General features: G+C 41.5%; 1 protein-coding gene and 5 non-coding genes across 8 annotated transcripts in view; 5 read left to right on the top strand and 1 right to left on the bottom strand.

Moving 5' to 3' along the window:
- The window catches only part of LOC124802610 (zinc finger protein 160-like), a 220,150-nt gene that overhangs the window by 102,594 nt on the left and 98,904 nt on the right, over positions 1–18,652 (bottom strand). For all 3 annotated transcript variants that reach the window (XM_047263493.1, XM_047263492.1, XM_047263494.1), the window contains one exon: positions 14,976–15,077. In XM_047263493.1, the coding sequence (XP_047119449.1) occupies positions 14,976–15,077 (102 nt within the window). The remainder of the gene's footprint in view (positions 1–14,975; positions 15,078–18,652) is intronic.
- Trnas-cga lies at positions 5,809–5,882 on the top strand. Its single transcript has one exon. It is a non-coding gene; the product is annotated as a tRNA-Ser (tRNA).
- Trnas-cga lies at positions 6,109–6,182 on the top strand. Its single transcript has one exon. It is a non-coding gene; the product is annotated as a tRNA-Ser (tRNA).
- On the top strand, positions 6,409–6,482 carry Trnas-cga. Its single transcript has one exon. It is a non-coding gene; the product is annotated as a tRNA-Ser (tRNA).
- On the top strand, positions 6,709–6,782 carry Trnas-cga. Its single transcript has one exon. It is a non-coding gene; the product is annotated as a tRNA-Ser (tRNA).
- Positions 7,009–7,082, top strand: Trnas-cga. Its single transcript has one exon. It is a non-coding gene; the product is annotated as a tRNA-Ser (tRNA).

Genomic DNA, 18,652 nt, shown 5'->3' with positions numbered 1-18,652 from the left:
CTGCACTCCTTAGGTTAGATATGACATTATCCACTGGTTGGCTTTACCATCAATCCCATTTGTTTTCAATTTACATACAAGAATACTGTGATTCACTAAATCAAATGCCTTAGGTAGGTCACAGAAAATATCACTTGACGCTGTTTATTATTTGACGCTTGTAAAATTTGGTGAGAGAACATGTAAACAGAATTCTCAGTACAGCTACTCTTCTGAAACTGATTTGCTGCTGATATTACTGTCACTAAGATGAGATACTATTCTAAAACACATCACCCTTCTCAAAAAATTTTGGAAAATGATGTCAGCAGTGAAACAGATCAGTAGTTATTGACACCTTTCTTAAAGAGAGGTTTAACAACAGCAAATTTCAGTTTTTCTGGAAAAATGCCTGGAGATGGTGACGCATTACATATTTCAGATGGGACTCTGCTTATTATAAGGGAACAAATTTCTAAGTACTTTATCGGAAGCACCATCAAAACAAGATAGCTTTTACTTTTGAGAGAATATATAATCTTCTTAATTTCAGAAGGAGAAGTTCATGATACATCCATATGATTGAATTTTATGAGAGTTACTTTTTCAACATACTGCTGTGATTTTTTCTTGCACCTCTTGTTCCTAGACTTTCTACTATATTTAAGAAATGACTAATCATTTATAATCCTTCCATTCAGTTAAATAGTGTGATCTCATACAGTTCTATGGCTGGTTGTTCTGTCTCTCATTTCACTACATTCTATATAGCCTTAAATCTGTCACCAGAATTACTGATTTCTGACATTACGTGCATATTCCTTGATTTTGTAATAACCTTTCTTAGTAATTTTGAGTAGTTTTTGTAGTTTGCAACTACAGCAGGATATCTAGTTGTTCTTGAGAGTAGATATATTTCCCTTTACCTTTCACGAGATACTTTACTCCCGCTAGTGATCCATGGTTTTTTACATGGCTGTTTAATGCATTGACTGATTAGCTTATGCAGAAGGCTATTTCCGAATAATGATATGAATTTATCACAAAATAGATCAAATTTTATGTTAGCATTTAGTTCAATACAAATTCCATCCCAGGTCATCTTGTAAAATATTTAAAAAAAATCTGGAGACATTAATTATTCTAACTGATTTCCATTGAGAAGTATCCATACTGTAAGGCACTACATTATTTATCCTAACCAACCATGCAACATGATCAGAGAGAACATTTGTTACTGGGTAAACAGTTATTTTCTTGCTTTGAGCTTCACCAAAGAAAACATTAGTTGGGGTTCTACTGTCTTTATCCACTCATGCTAAGTAGTTAATTAATGAGATCAACTGTAGGATCCAAATAAGGTTTCCAGATAATTTTTCTTATGAGAATTCTTAATGAAATCTTCACTTAAGACACAACAGAATATGAACTGCTTGCTGCTGTCTGACAAATACCACAGTAAGGTACCTGATTTCTCATAAGCAGTTCAAGATTTCCCAGTGGGGATTTTTATGAAGTTACAATTGAAAATGGACTATTTTTCTTTCCCATATTAATTCTGCATGAGTAAGCTGCTAAAGCATAACCTTTTATATGTAACGTATCTGACTAAGTGGTTATATGATGTTCAGATATGCATAGGGTATCTTTTCAGAGTTCTCTAAATTTTCCAAACAGACAAGAAGCTCTCCTACCTTATTACTCAATCCTCTAATACAGTTTAATCTCCATTTTATGTTCATGGAATTAACGTTTTCCCACCATTTACAACATTTTTTTTATCATTCCTGTCAAATTTTCTATATTCATGATGTTAACTTGCACCCAATTTATGCATTAACATATTTATAATTTTCCCACAATTTACGCTTTATGAATAAATGTTTATGGAGAAAAAACTGAAATCACATAGTGTTGGCTGTCAAAAAGCATTTAAAAACTTCACACGGTTAAGTTTCTTGACACCGGGCCCTCTACACAGCACATCTGAACCAGTAAAGGGCTAAACAATTCATGCCATATCTCCTGCCGCCACCAATCTCTATTCGGCATGGTTGCTGATGGAAGTAACGAGGTTCATTCTACTGCGCACAAGCAGCTTCGTGATTGTTGTGATCGTCTTGACACCTTTGTTAAACCATATTTAGCACATTTTATCGCAGCACTTTTAGTGCTAGTTGACATCTTTGCAAGCTTTGCATTGCTCAAAACCTGAAATGTTTTCGGTGTAAGTACAGCAATAGTTACATATGTTTTCACGCTTAGCAAGATGTGTTTTGAGAATTTATTCTCATTGTCAAGTGCAATATTTTAAGTAAATATTTTTTGTGGTGTTTCACAAATACACAATGTGAATGACAGTTTGCATGTGTGTGGTTTCCTGCATGGCTGAGGCAGCCTAGTATCCAATAACCTCAAAAAGATTACTGCCATGCAAGAGACACAGAACGCATGCAAACGCCACAAAAAACACTTAGGTAAATAATTGGAATCGACAACGAGAATAAATTCTCAAAACACATCATACTAAGCTTTAAAAAAATGTGCAACTGGAGCAGCATTTCAGTATTTAAATAATGAATGAGAGGTGCAGGCTTTCCAAAAACATTGATTATTGTTGTTGTTGTTGTTGTAGTCTTTAGTCCAAAGACTGGTTTGATGCAGCTCTCCATGCTACTCTGTCCTGTGCAAGCTTCTTCATCTCCCAGTAACTACTGCAACCTACATCCTTTTGAATCTGTTTAGCGTATTCATGCCTTGGTCTACTATATGATTTTTACCCTCTGCGCTGCCTCAGAACATGTCCTACCAAACGATCCCTTCTTCTAGTCAAGTCGTGCCACAAATTCCTCTTCTCCCCAATTCTATTCAGTACCTCCTAATTAGTTACAGATCTACTCATCTAATTTTCAACATTCTTTTGTAGCACCACATTTCGAAAGCTTATATTCTCTTCTTGTCTAATCTATTTATCAACCATGTTTCACTTCCATACATGGGTACACTCCATACAAATACTTTCAGAAAAGATTTCCTGACACTTAAATCGATACTCGATGTTAACAAACTTCTCTTCTTCAGAAACGCTTTCCTTGCCTTTGCCAGTCTACATTTTATATCCTCTCTACTTTGACCACCTTTGCTCTCAAATAGCAAAACTCATTTACTGCTTTAAGACTCTTATTTCCTAATCTAATTCCCTCAGCATCATCTGATTCAATTCAACTACATCCCATTATTATTGCTTTGCTTTTGTTGATGTTCATCTTATATCCTCATTTCAAGACACTGTCCATTCCATTCAACTGCTCTTCCAGGTTCTTTGCTGTCTCTGACAGAATTTCAATGTCGACGGCGAACCTCAAAGTTTTTATTTCTTCTCCGTGGACTTTAATTCCTACTCCAAATTTTTCTGATGTTTCCTTTACTGCTTGCTCAATACACAGATTGAATAACATCGGACATAGGCTACAACCCTGTCTCACACCCTCCTCAACCACTGCTTCCCATTCATACCACTAGAGTCTTATAACTGCCATCTGGTTTCTGTACAAATTGTAAATAGCCTTTCACTCCCTGTATTTGAACCCTGCCACCTTCAGAATTTGAATTAGAGTATTCCAGCCAACACTGTCAAAAGCTTTCTCTAAGTCTACAAATGCTAGAAATGTAGGTTTGCCTTTCCTTAATCTATCTTCTAAGAAAAGTCATAGGGTCAGTATTGCCTCACGTGTTCCAACATTTCTACGGAATCCAAACAGATCTTTCCCGAGGTTGGCTTATACCAGTTTTTCCATTCGTATGTAAAGAATTCGCGTTACTATTTTGCAGCTGTGACTTATTAAACTGACAGTTCTGTAATTTTCACATCTGTCAACACCTGCTTTCTTTGGGATTGGAATTATTATATTCTTCTTGAAGTTTGAGGGTATTTCGCCTGTCTCATACATCTTGCTACCCAGATGGTAGAATTCTGTAAGGGCTGGCTCTCCAAAGGCTATTGGTAGTTCTAATGGAATGTTGCCTACTCCCAGGGCTTTGTTTCGACTTAGGTCTTTCAGTGCTCTGTCAACCTCTTCACGCAGTATCATATCTCCCATTTCATCATCATCTACATTTTCTTCCGTTTCTATAGTACTGCCCATAAGTACAATGCTCTTGCATAGACCCTCTATATACTCCATACACCGTTCTGCTTTCCTTTCTTTCCTAAGGTTTTCCATCTGAGCTCTTGATATTCATACAAGTGGTTCTTTTTTCTCCAAAGGACTCTTTAATTTTCCTGTAGTTAAGTTTTATTTACATTCCCTCTGCAAACATACCTTCGCCCTAGCCAGATTACGCTCCCATATTTTATTTTCTCAGGCTTGTCTGACATTTGGCATTACCCCCAAAGGCCTCACACTTAAAGTTCCCATCTCTGGCTGCAGCCCTTCTTTCCATCAGTCCCTATACCAGTTCCAAACTGAACAATCCATTGCCCTCACCCACCTAATCCTTCACCTACATATGAACTCAGCCAATGAACACACCCGTCAACTCCTATCCTTAATAAAAGTCCTCAATCTTTCCTCTCTTGCATCCACACCGGCTGTTCAAAGCATCCTCCTACAGGCCAACCGCAAATTAGAACAGCATGTCACCCTCCACCTCAAAAAATTATCCAATCTCCGTGTTTCCCACCTCCAGAAAGGCAACTCACTCACCCTTCACAACCTTTCCAGCAAACCTCAACCTCCTCTCATTGCACACAAACCCAGTCTCTCCCATCTACTCAAACTCCCACTTCCAGCTCCACTCTCTCCAAAACCTCAAAATTCCAATCAACGCAATCTGGAACCACAACACCCCAATTCAGTAGTTAACCTTTCCTCCAAACCTCTCTCCCAATCCGAAACCTCTGTCCTATCCAAAGGCCTCACCTTCAACCCCACTTCCAGATTCAACCAAACAGCCTTCGTCAAAGATTTACTGTCCTACACTCGTACTCTCTGCTGGAAATATCACTTTTCCACGAAGAAAAATGATCCTAATCCTACTCCTAATGATCCAACTCCCCAAGACACTATCCAAATTGAACCCTGCCTGGAACAGTTCCGTCCTCCGTCACAGCGGGACCCACCTCCTCTTCCTCAAAATCACCCTCTCCAAACCTTCCAGGAATTTCTGACTTCCAGCCTTGCTTCTCAATCCTTCTTAAAAAACCTTAATCCTACTCCCAACATAACCACTGCTGAAGCCCAAGCTATCCGTGATCTGAAGGCTGACCGATCCATCGTCATTCTTCCGGCGGACAAGGGTTCCACGACCGTGGTACCTGATCATCGGGAGTATGTGGCTGAGGGCTGCGTCAGCTTTCAGACAACACCACATACAAAGTTTGCCAAGGTAATCCCATTCCTGAGGTCCAGGCGGAGCTTCAAGGAATCCTCAGAACCTTAGGCCCCCTACAAAACCTTTCACCTGACTCCATCAACCTCCTGACCCCACTGACACCCCGCACCCCTACCTTCTACCTTCTTCCTAAAATTCACAAACCCAATCATCCCGGCCGCCCCATTGCAGTTGGTTACCAAGCCCCCACAGAACGTATCTCTGCCTACATAGATCAACACCTTCAACCCATTTCATATCAGCGCACACTCCGCTGCAGAGTGAAAATCTCATTCTGGAAACATCCCCCAGGCTGTGGCTAAGCCATGTCTCCGCAGTATCCTCTCTTTCAGGAGTGCTAGTTCTGCAAGGTTCGCAGGAGAGCTTCTGTAAAGTTTGGATGGTAGGAGACGAGGTACTGGCAGAAGTAAAGCTGTGAGTATCGGGCGTGAGTCGTGCTCGGTAGCTCAGTTGGTAGAGCACTTGCCCGCGAAAGGCAAAGGTCCCGAGTTCGAGTCTCGGTCGGGCACACAGTTTTAATCTGCCAGGAAGTTTCATATCAGCGCACACTCCGCTGCAGAGTGAAAATCTCATTCTGGAAACATCCCCCAGGCTGTGGCTAAGCCATGTCTCCGCAGTATCCTCTCTTTCAGGAGTGCTAGTTCTGCAAGGTTCGCAGGAGAGCTTCTGTAAAGTTTGGATGGTAGGAGACGAGGTACTGGCAGAAGTAAAGCTGTGAGTACCGGGCGTGAGTCGTGCTCGGTAGCTCAGTTGGTAGAGCACTTGCCCACGAAAGGCAAAGGTCCCGAGTTCGAGTCTCGGTCGGGCACACAGTTTTAATCTGCCAGGAAGTTTCATATCAGCGCACACTCCGCTGCAGAGTGAAAATCTCATTCTGGAAACATCCCCCAGGCTGTGGCTAAGCCATGTCTCCGCAGTATCCTCTCTTTCAGGAGTGCTAGTTCTGCAAGGTTCGCAGGAGAGCTTCTGTAAAGTTTGGATGGTAGGAGACGAGGTACTGGCAGAAGTAAAGCTGTGAGTACCGGGCGTGAGTCGTGCTCGGTAGCTCAGTTGGTAGAGCACTTGCCCGCGAAAGGCAAAGGTCCCGAGTTCGAGTCTCGGTCGGGCACACAGTTTTAATCTGCCAGGAAGTTTCATATCAGCGCACACTCCGCTGCAGAGTGAAAATCTCATTCTGGAAACATCCCCCAGGCTGTGGCTAAGCCATGTCTCCGCAGTATCCTCTCTTTCAGGAGTGCTAGTTCTGCAAGGTTCACAGGAGAGCTTCTGTAAAGTTTGGATGGTAGGAGACGAGGTACTGGCAGAAGTAAAGCTGTGAGTACCGGGCGTGAGTCGTGCTCGGTAGCTCAGTTGGTAGAGCACTTGCCCGCGAAAGGCAAAGGTCCCGAGTTCGAGTCTCGGTCGGGCACACAGTTTTAATCTGCCAGGAAGTTTCATATCAGCGCACACTCCGCTGCAGAGTGAAAATCTCATTCTGGAAACATCCCCCAGGCTGTGGCTAAGCCATGTCTCCGCAGTATCCTCTCTTTCAGGAGTGCTAGTTCTGCAAGGTTCGCAGGAGAGCTTCTGTAAAGTTTGGATGGTAGGAGACGAGGTACTGGCAGAAGTAAAGCTGTGAGTACCGGGCGTGAGTCGTGCTCGGTAGCTCAGTTGGTAGAGCACTTGCCCGCGAAAGGCAAAGGTCCCGAGTTCGAGTCTCGGTCGGGCACACAGTTTTAATCTGCCAGGAAGTTTCATATCAGCGCACACTCCGCTGCAGAGTGAAAATCTCATTCTGCATTACATGCAGTCTCCCATCCTTCATCAAAGACACGAACCACTTTCTCGAACGCCTGGAATCCTTACCCAGTCTATTACCCCCGGAAACCATCCTTGTAACCATTGATGCCACTTCCTTATACACAAATATTCCGCATGTCCAGGGCCTTGCTGCGATGGAGCACTTCCTTTCACGCCGATCACCTGCCACCCTACCTAAAACCTCTTTCCTCATTACCTTAGCCAGCTTCATCCTGACCCACAACTTCTTCACTTTTGAAGGCCAGAGATATCAACAATTAAAGGGAACAGCCATGGGTACCAGGATGGCCCCCTCGTACGCCAACCTATTCATGGGTCGCTTAGAGGAAGCCTTCTTGGTTACCCAGGCCTGCCAACCCAAAGTTTGGTACAGATTTATTGATGACATCTTCATGATCTGGACTCACAGTGAAGAAGAACTCCAGAATTTTCTCTCCAACCTCAACTCCTTTGGTTCCATCAGATTCACCTGGTCCTACTCCAAATCCCATGCCACTTTCCTTGACGTTGACCTCCATCTGTCCAATGGCCAGCTTCACACGTCCGTCCACATCAAACCCACCAACAAGCAACAGTACCTCCATTATGACAGCTGCCACCCATTCCACATCAAACGGTCCCTTCCCTACAGCCTAGGTCTTCGTGGCAAACGAATCTGCTCCAGTTCGGAATCCCTGAAGCATTACACCAACAACCTGAAAACAGGTTTCACATCCTGCAACTACCCTCCCGACCTGGTAAAGAAGCAAATAACCAGAGCCACTTCCTCGTCCTCTCAAACCCGGAACCTCCCACAGAAGAACCACAAAAGTGCCCCACTTGTGACAGGATACTTTCTGGGACTGGATCAGACTCTGAATGTGGCTCTCAGCAGGGATACGACTTCCTCAAATCCTGCCCTGAAATGAGATCCATCCTTCATGAAATCCTCCCCACTCCACCAAGAGTGTCTTTCCGCCGTCCACCTAACCTTCGTAACCTCTTAGTTCATCCCTATGAAATCCCCAAACCACCTTCCCTACCCTCTGGCTCCTACCCTTGTAACTGCCCCCGGTGTAAAACATGTCCCATGCACCCTCCCTCCACCACCTACTCCAGTCCTGTAACCCGGAAGGTGTACACGATCAAAGGCAGAGCCACGTGTGAAAGCACCCACGTGATTTACCAACTGACCTGCCTACACTGTGACGCATTCTATGTGGGAATAACCAGCAACAAACTGTCCAATCGCAGACAGTGTTTGTTGGTAATGAAGATCACCCTGTGGCTAAACATGCCTTGGTGCACGGCCAGCACATCTTGGCACAGTGTTACACCATCCGGGTTATGTGGATACTTCCCACTAACACCAACCTATCCGAACTCTGGCGATGGGAACTTGCTCTTCAATATATCCTCTCTTCCTGTTACCCACCAGGCCTCAATCTCCGCTAATTTCAAGTTGCCGCCACTCATACCTCACCTGTCATTCAACAACATCTTTGCCTGTGCACTTCCGCCTCGACTGACATCTCTGCCAAAACTCTGTGTCTTTGAATATGTCTGCTTGTGTCTGTATATGTGTGGATGGATATGTGTGTGTGTGCGAGAGCGTATACCCGTCCTTTTTTCCCCCCTAAGGTAAGTCTTTCCGATCCCGGGATTGGGATGACTCCTTACCCTCTCCCTTAAAACCCACATCCTTTCGTCTTTCCCTCTCCTTCCCTCTTTCCTGATGAGGCAACAGTTTGTTGCGAAAGCTTGAATTTTGTGTGTATGTTTGTGTTTGTTTGTGTGTCTATCGACGAGCCAGCGCTTTCGTTTGGTAAGTCACATCATCTTTGTTTTAAGATATATATATATAAAAACAAAGACGATGTGACTTACCAAACGAAAGCGCTGGCAGGTCGATAGACACACAAACATACACACAAAATTCAAGCCTTCGCAACCAACGGTTTCTTCATCAGGAAAGAGGGAAGGAGAGGGAAAGACAGAAGGATGTGGGTTTTAAGGGAGAGGGTAAGGAGTCATTCCAATCCCGGGAGCGGAAAGACTTACCTTAGGGGGGAAAAAAGGATGGGTATACACTCGCGCGCACACACACACACACACACACACACACACACACACACACACACACACACACACACATCCATCCGCACATACACAGACACAAGCAGACATTTGTAAAGGCAAAGAGTTTGGGCAGAGATGTCAGTCGAAGCGGAAGTACAGAGGCAAAGATGTTGTTGAAAGACAGGTGAGGTATGAGCGGCGGCACCTTGAAATTAGCGGAGGTTGAGGCCTGGCGGATTACGAGAAGAGAGGATATACTGAAGGGGCAAGTTCCCGTCTCCGGAGTTCTGACAGGTTGGTGTTAGTGGGAAGTATCCAGATAACCCGGACAGTGTAACACTGTGCCAAGATGTGCTGGCCGTGCACCAAGGCATGTTTAGCCACAGGGTGATTCTCATTACCAACAAACACTGTCTGCCTGTGTCCATTCATGCGATTGGACAGTTTGTTGCTGGTCATTCCCACATAGAATGCGTCACAGTGTAGGCAGGTTAGTTGGTAAATCACGTGGGTGCTATCACACGTGGCTCTGCCTTTGATCGTGTACACCTTCCGGGTTACAGGACTGGAGTAGGTGGTGGTGGGAGGGTGCATGGGACAGGTTTTACACCGGGGGCGGTTACAAGGGAAGGAGCCAGAGTGTAGGGAAGGTGGTTTGGGGATTTCATAGGGATGAACTAAGAGGTTACGAAGGTTCGGTGGACGGCGGAAAGACACTCTTGGTGGAGTGGGGAGGATTTCATGAAGGATGGATCTCATTTCAGGTCAGGATTTGAGGAAGTCGTATCCCTGCTGGAGAGCCACATTCAGAGTCTGATCCAGTCCCAGAAAGTATCCTGTCACAAGTGGGGCACTTTTGTGGTTCTTCTGTGGGAGGTTCTGGGTTTGAGGGGATGTGGAAGTGGCTCTGGTTATTTGCTTCTGTACCAGGTCGGGAGGGTAGTTGCGGGATGTGAAAGCTGTTTTCAGGTTGTTGGTGTAATGCTTCAGGGATTCCGGACTGGAGCAGATTCGTTTGCCACGAAGACCTAGGCTGTAGGGAAGGGACCGTTTGATGTGGAATGGGTGGCAGCTGTCATAATGGAGGTACTGTTGCTTGTTGGTGGGTTTGATGTGGACGGACGTGTGAAGCTGGCCATTGGACAGATGGAGGTCAACGTCAAGGAAAGTGGCATGGGATTTGGAGTAGGACCAGGTGAATCTGATGGGACCAAAGGAGTTGAGGTTGGAGAGGAAATTCTGGAGTTCTTCTTCACTGTGAGTCCAGATCATGAAGATGTCATCAATAAATCTGTACCAAACTTTGGGTTGGCAGGCCTGGGTGACCAAGGCGGCTTCCTCTAAGCGACCCATGAATAGGTTGGCATACGAGGGGGCCATCCTGGTACCCATGGCTGTTCCCTTTAATTGTTGGTATCCCTGGCCTTCAAAAGTGAAGAAGTTGTGGGTCAGGAGGTAATGAGGAAAGAGGTTTTAGGTAGGGTGGCAGGTGATCGGCGTGAAAGGAAGTGCTCCATCGCAGCGAGGCCCTGGATGTGCGAAATATTTGTGTATAAAGAAGTGGCAGCAAATTTTAATCTAACTTGTGCAAGAACTTCTATCCTTATGAATACGTGACTATTGATAAACGATTAGCAACGTACCGAGGAAAGTGCCCTTTTAGGGTTTATATGAAGAGCAAGCCTGGAATTAAAATTTGGATTTGTGCTGATGTGAAGACATCTTACTTATTACGGATCCAAATTTACACAGGAACGGTGGACAACACTCGGGAAGTGAATCAAGGACAGAGAGTTGTTTTGGATCTGATGGAACCATTTCTGAATAACGGTCATGGTGTAACAACTGATAATTTTTTCACCAGTTTTCCATTGGCTGCTGAACTACTAAAATGAAACACGACCTTGGTTGGTACATTGTGTTCCAATAAGAAAGAGATTCGAAGGAATTCTTGCGAAACAGAAAGAGAGAAGTTCACTCTTCAATGTTTGGTTTCACAAATGACTTAACCCTAGTTTCCTATGTTCCAAAGAAGGGAAAGGCAGTAATACTACTCTCTACTCAGCATAATGACAGACAAGTGAATGGTGAAGAAAGTGAACACAAACCCAAAATCATACTGCACTACAACAAAACCATAGGTGCTGTAGATAATGGGGACAAAATGACAACAGAATACAGTTGTGTTAGAGGAACGAGGCACTGGTCACTAAGAATCTTCATAGAAATGATAGATGTTGCAGCACTGAATGCATATATTCTGTACACTCAAATATTTCCCGATTGGCAGAAGAATAACCGAAGCCGACATAAACTCTTCATCATTTGGACTCAGCAAAGGCAACATGGAAGAAAGAGCCAAAAATATCAACGGTCTTCATAAAGATGTACAAGATGCACTGAAAGCTTGTGGTATTACAATTCCTACAGCAGTGATCCAGACCCAATGTTCCAAGTTACCAACACCACAACAATGTCAAGATTGCAAGAGAAACGAAGATTGGAAAACAAGATTCTGTTGTGTAACATGCAAGAAACCTGCTTGTAATATACAAGAAGAAGAAACTGTTACTGTGAAGTGCATGCAGTGCAAAAATGTACTTGACTGAAAAGTTGAAAAAAGTCTTGTGTTATTTTACTGCGGTGACTGTTGAGGTACATAGATTATTAACTTTCTGTTCATTGAGTACTGAATTTAGTGAAAGATATAAATTTTTTTTGTGCTTTGTATCTGTGATCTGATTAAATCTAATAACCTGAAAAGCTGTTTATCAATACTAAATAAACCCATTCAATGGAAATAACAAAATCTGAGAACAAATATCACAATAAAACACAAAACTCTTTTGGGGTAGTCCAAATACCCAGCTTGGTAAAATAGAGGTGTGAAAAAGCTTGGTAATGGGAGGGTTAAGTATATCAATTTCAGATGTCTTAATACTAGGTCAGTCAGCATTACAGATCTACCTAAAAGGACCACTAACCGGTCATTTTGACTGGAGGTGTTTTTCTTTCTATGTATCAGTTTCACTTGATAAATTATTTCATTATGATGTCGTCAAATGTCATTTGTGCATTATGCTTACCCTACCAAAGTGTTATGCTTAAATTTTTCTACAGAAACTACACTGAATTAAAGAAAAAGAGGAACAAAGTAAAGAATATGTTATAAACACAATATTTATTGGAACTAAACTTTGAAATTAAATTTACATACGCAAATAAACATATAATTAGAAAATAACATTTTTATCTCTAAGACTTGTTCTCAGTCAAAGCCCCAAACATGCCATAAACTTCTATTTATCAGAAAATAGACAGAAAAACTGACAAATTACTGTGGCAATTACAAGAAAATAACTGTTTTTTATATATGAAGTCTTCACGGGTTGGCAGCCGAGTAACATCGTCGTCTTGCAGCGACGTTTCAATGGAATGCGTCTCCATCATCTTTAGGCGAAGTGATTTCGCCTGAAGATGATGGAGACGCATTCCATCAAAACCTTGCTACGAGACGACGATGCTACTCGGCTGACAACCGGTGAAGACTTCATATATGAAATTCGCTGACAAAGCCTGCATTCGAAAATAACTTTTCTTTCTCTATCTGAGATGTTTTCAGTCAAAGCCATTGTTTTTCTCAAAATAATTTGCACACACATACTGACCACTTCCAGCTCATGAGTCACAAATGAATTTCTTGCACTGCACACACAGATATTTAATTCTGTCTGAACTTTTGTATCCTCTTATCTGGCAGGTCTTCTGTACCAGTAGCTTACATATTTCAGTGGTTGCGATAAATGTATGAGCAGGCCCTTTCCAAGATTGTACATAAGCAGAGGAAAGTTCATATGCTAATATGAAAGAAACACCCGCTGTGTAACTGATTCTCCTGTTGTCTTTCGGTAAAGGATCCAGGCATTGACTCCAGCAAGGTCTAGCACACTGAAAAAATATGCAAATGTCATCTGCATCAGCCAAACTTGACAGTGTCCAGATAAGACATCTGGCCCGTAATATCAACTCCAAATTTAGTGGAATTGTAGACGCTCACATTCTCAGAGAGTGTCTTTTATGTATTTTAGTCCACTCCATTGAGCTCAGTAGCAGAACATTTTCCTTGGTCTTCCCCTGATATGAAGTGTCACCAGATTCATAAAAGACAGTACCACACAAAGATCCAGTATTAGACTTTGTTGAAGGAAGAACTTGTCTTTTTGTTTTCTTCAGTGTACCCACCTGGTTGTGTTCTCCCACGTCAACTGCTCTGCAAGATGTTTGACTGAAGAAATTGTAATATGTTACACTTCTTCCTCTCGACATGTAATGTTGCAGAAGACATGTAGCAACATGCTCTGCAACAGCTATGTTAGTGGGCCTTTCACTTTATTTACCCAAATATGGAAACCAATCACCACGTATTTACTACTGGCATCTGCTGCAAACCAGAATTTCAAACCAAATTTATCTGATTTATTACTCATGTACTGGATATAGCAGCAGTGAGCTTTGCATGGACAGAGCTGCACATCTATGGTTATAGACACACCAGTTTATGCTTCCGGATACAGTTGTGTGCTAGAGGATTCCACACTGGAGTAGCTGCTACAAAACTATCATTCTTGAGTCTTACAGCCCAACTGTTCTCGTCATCAAATTTTAAGAATTGAAAAAGTGGCAGCCTCCAGTATAAAGTACCCACGAGTTATCTTGGAGAAATTATTGGGCTATTATTCCTGTAAAGGTTTTTATGTTTTGTAGAATATTACTGTCTATCAACACTGACCATGCACTCAAGTAGCTTCCTCTGATTATAAATTTCTTAGCATTACATGTGTTTGCAATGGAGTTTCCACCAACACATTGTGACACCCTAATTTACCAGTTGCACAGCCCCGTGGAATTGAAGTCCACACTGTTCCATCGGCTGCAGTCTCTTCACTTCCAGCTTCTCTCTATGGACGCAATTCTTTCCATCTGCTTCCCCAGCTGTGAGTAGGAATTTGTAGAACCACTCAAATTGAACCTATAAGCACTGGGTTATTTGCATACTGTTGTACAGCTTATGAATACTAATCTTCCAACTCTGATGATTTGCCCTGTTCTGTTTCATGACGATGATATTCTGTGTCATCTTTATCATCCAACTCATCACATTCAAAAATATCTTCTCCTTCAGAACCTTCCCGAGTTGAACTGCTGAAGTAAACCAGTAACTCTCCATCTGAATGAAAAAATCAACACACCATAACAATGAGCAGTGCTGAACCTCTGCAGAGCACAACATCGTATTGACATGTATGCAATTAATGTATGTCCACTCTTCCACTAAATAAAGTAAAATGGAAAGGAAAAGAGAGAATGAGATCACAACGATGAAATAAAATAACCTAGGTGGATGTAAAAATCCACTGTTGTGCTTTTAGATACATAAAATGTAAAAAATATCTCAAGAGTCAAAATGATGGGCTACAGTCCTCTAAGGTAAAAATGTCTATAATTTGTCAATTTTTGTAATCAATGTTTGCCTTTCACAGAAACTGTGAACCACCAAAGTATATTAAAAGTAATTAAATATAAGGCCCCTAAACTAAAATGTACACTATTTATTAAATGTTAACAATGCTCACTGGGCACATTGAGCGGTATGGTCCTTCTAGTGTTAAATGTAAAGGAGCAGTAAAATAATGTTTTCACAGTTTACAATAATATATGGGCAAGACACTTATGCACATACATACTTGTTGCACAAAATGCTACGAGAACGTCTTTTTGGTCTGGATTTGCGCAATGCTACTCTGCGTCGCTGGAGGCGCTTCACACGACGGCGGCGGCATGCTCGTCTGGAAAAGAAATTGTCAATCTCCTCCATACTGTGATTTATGGATACAAAAAATTATTTTCAGACTTCAAATTCAACTGATGTACATTATAGGCATTAAAAAAGAACTTTAGTAAATCATATTTAAATACTACAGTGTTAGTAAATGGTTACAATGAGAAACACAGGGTGTAGAGGAAACAATAATTTGCATGTAACTGATTCTGATTTTTTGGACAATTGAGGAAAAAAGAGCAATAAATACAAAGCCATAATAGGAATAAGCAAGTGACATGTTAAAATTTGTGGCTACTTACTCCAAAGGTATGTGTGTTAAATTAAAGGAAAATCCAGGATGGAATGTAATAATATTAGAGAAGTAAAGTTGCTACTCACCATGTAGCAGAGATGCTGAGTCGTGATAGGCACAATAAAAAGATTCACACAACTAAAGCTTTCGGCCATTAAGGCCTTTGTCAGCAATACACACACATACGCACACGCACTACAGTGTGGTTTCAGTTGTCTGAGACTGCAGATGTGTGTGAAAGTTGCATTTGTGTGTGTGTGTGTGTGTGTGTGTGTGTGACAAAGGCCTTAATGGCTGAACGCTTTAATTGTGTGAATATTTTTGTTGTGACTATTGCATCTCAGCATCTCCACTACACGGTGAGTAGCCACTTTCCTTCTCTAATATTACTACATTCCATCCCGGATTTTTCTTTTTTTAAGGTAGGTAGTTTGACAAAAAGTAATAATTTCCTCTCTCAAATTTTGAACTGCATTCATTCCCAAACAGTACCTAACAAGACCTAAACCCTTCATTTTAAAGTTAAACAATAGAAAATCAAGGGCGGAATGAAACAATATAGTTGCTACTCACCATATAGTGGAGATGTGTCTGGCTTCAGCTGCGAGAGACTATGGTCATGTGTGTGTGAGTTGAGGTTCTTTTTTTGTGTGTGTGTGTGTGTGTGTGTGTGTGTGTGTGTGTGTGTGTGTGTGTTGTCTAATTCCGAAGTTGTCTAATTCCAAAGAAGGCTTGCTGGCTGAAAACACAATTTCCAACAGTCTTTTTATTGTGCCTATCTGCGACTCAGAATCTCCACTATATGGTGAGTAGGAAATATCCTTTTGATAATACCATTTTAAAGTTATCATTTCATAACAACTTCAAATTGACAGTTTCACTCTGGGAAGTTGACACTATCAGCAGATCTTCAATGTAAACAAATAAGTACTTTTTATTGCTATTTTCGGTCTTTACATACACAGTACTCAAAATCACTTCTTACAAATCCTAAGCAATTTTTTGACCAGCTTCTCTCTCAGGTTTTGTAATAAAGTTCTTGACCAAACTGTTAACTTCATCATTTGTTTCATGAAGAATACTTTGTGTTAACGATTAGTCATCCTTCAAAGGTAAAAACTAGCTTGCTCTTCCAAGTGAATGCATCTCCACAGGTCCATAGATATCTGCATGAACCCATTCAAGCAGGGCAATAGATCATAATGAACTGATGGGGAAAGGCTAACAATGTTGTTTTCCCGCCAAACATTCTTATCAAATGACAAAGTCGTCAATGAAGTCCTCTCCTTTATGTGACAATAGCTCACATGTGCAATGCGCTGAAATCACATTTCTTTATGCCAAAAATTCACATTTTCAACATATTTAAACAAATTTACTAGACCAAAGTTCGTCAACACATACACACTATCAGTACTGACCAATGAAAAGTCACTTGTGTTACTACCATCAACCACATACTGCATTTTATCTACACACGTCAAAGTAACCATTGACAGTTCTGATTGTGTCCCGTTAAAACAAGACACACTTTACTGATACGTCTGGATAATACACGAACTTCACCATTACTGTTCAAAAATCCACTTTCCTTGTTTGACACTAAACACACACCTTTTGTTGAATACAGTTTCTACGAAAAACACACTGAATTACACTTCAGGCACAAAAAGCACTCAACCGAGTACTGTTTTGTAAAGTTTAGCCCTGTTGCATGGATACTGTTCCACAGTATTTTGCCTAATCACGCCATGTTTGCCATCATTCACAGTAACTTTAACTGAGCTTTGCACACTTGTCAAGTTTCTTACTATTCTCTTTTATTACATATATGCTCACTAGCACCTGCATCTATGAACCAATAATCTTCTAGGTCAACTTACTGACTCATGCACATAAAGGCATTTACATCCTGAGTTTTCTTGCTTTGCTTGGACTTCAACAATCTGCAATATAACCTCGAATGACCTCTTTTGTTATAATAATTGCAGCTTCTCATTTCTCTCTTCACTTTATTTTTACAGTCCTTTGCAAAATGGTCCTATTTACCACAAAAATTACAAGTAATTTTTTTCCTGTCTGCCTACACTGACCAAAGCTACCTCCTGCTGAACAGACTGATTCTCTCTCTCTTCCTCAATGAGCAACCCTGAAGTTAACTTGTTAAGTGTGTCATTCTCAAAGAGGACGGACTCCCATGCTGAACAGAAATGTTTATATTTCTCTAGCAATGACATCAATGCTTTGGTTACTACCATTTTCTCTTAAAGTGGTTCATACGCTTTCTTCAATTTAGTGTTGATTTCTTCCATTTTTAACAACTGTAACCACTGAGTCATCACCAAATTGGAGTAAGGAATACTTTTGTTGAAGTAGGTGAATGCTCAGTGCGGACTCTTTCTCATGCCCAGTCTTCAATTCAGCCCACAAGTCAGCTGACATTGTACACAACAGTAAACGAGCAAGTGACGCGATCTTCATCTGCGTCACAATAAGTTCCTCTACTTTTCCATCACTTGTTTTCTCCTTCAGGTATTTAATAGCGGAGCCACTGACAATATCTAAAAAGCCTTTCCTCTGCATAACACTTCCATTTGGAATTTCCACACTGCCCAACTCTCCGCTCCAGACAACTTCAAGCACTGGTGCGTAGACTGTTCCATCGCACCGCACCAACACCACAATGTTAACATCAAATTTGCTTCTGCTTGTGACACCACCAAAAAAACTACCTAAAAAAGGCTTGTGCACCTGGGCCCATACCCTCTAATCAGATGTAGTAAATAAAGCTTGATAATAAGTCTACCTGTACACAGTTTATTTAAATGCATATTAGTGTACAACTAAATGGTGGATGACAATAATACACCAGAGGCTAGATAAAAGTGTCAGAAAAACGGAAGTTAACATAAACAAAGAAAGGGCTGTGTTGCCACCTTAAAATAACAAAACTGCCTTTTCGCATGTATTTTATCCGGTTTTATACAGTGTGTCCCAGGAGGAATGGTCAATATTCAGCAATACAACAGGGACATTAATTCAAAACAAAAAGTCTAGTATATATATGGGCTCTAAAATGCATATCTCAAGAGCTACAAGCACTTGTTTAGTAGATGTGAAGCACAGTAGTGAAGACGAACAATTGTTCACAGCTGTTAAGGTAAGCACTTTAGAGCCTATGTTTACAGGACAATTCTTTTTCTTGTTTTGGCCTGCACTATCACCTCTCAAAATATGAAAAACAAAGAGCTTGCAGCAGAAGAGATTTGATTCACAGTAATGAAGAT

This window comes from Schistocerca piceifrons, chromosome 6, assembly GCF_021461385.2.
Source record: "Schistocerca piceifrons isolate TAMUIC-IGC-003096 chromosome 6, iqSchPice1.1, whole genome shotgun sequence".
In the NCBI taxonomy this organism is placed as follows: Eukaryota; Metazoa; Arthropoda; class Insecta; order Orthoptera; family Acrididae; genus Schistocerca; species Schistocerca piceifrons.
The sequence above is the reverse complement of the archived record's forward strand: the minus strand, read 5'-3'. Positions and strand labels throughout refer to the sequence as shown.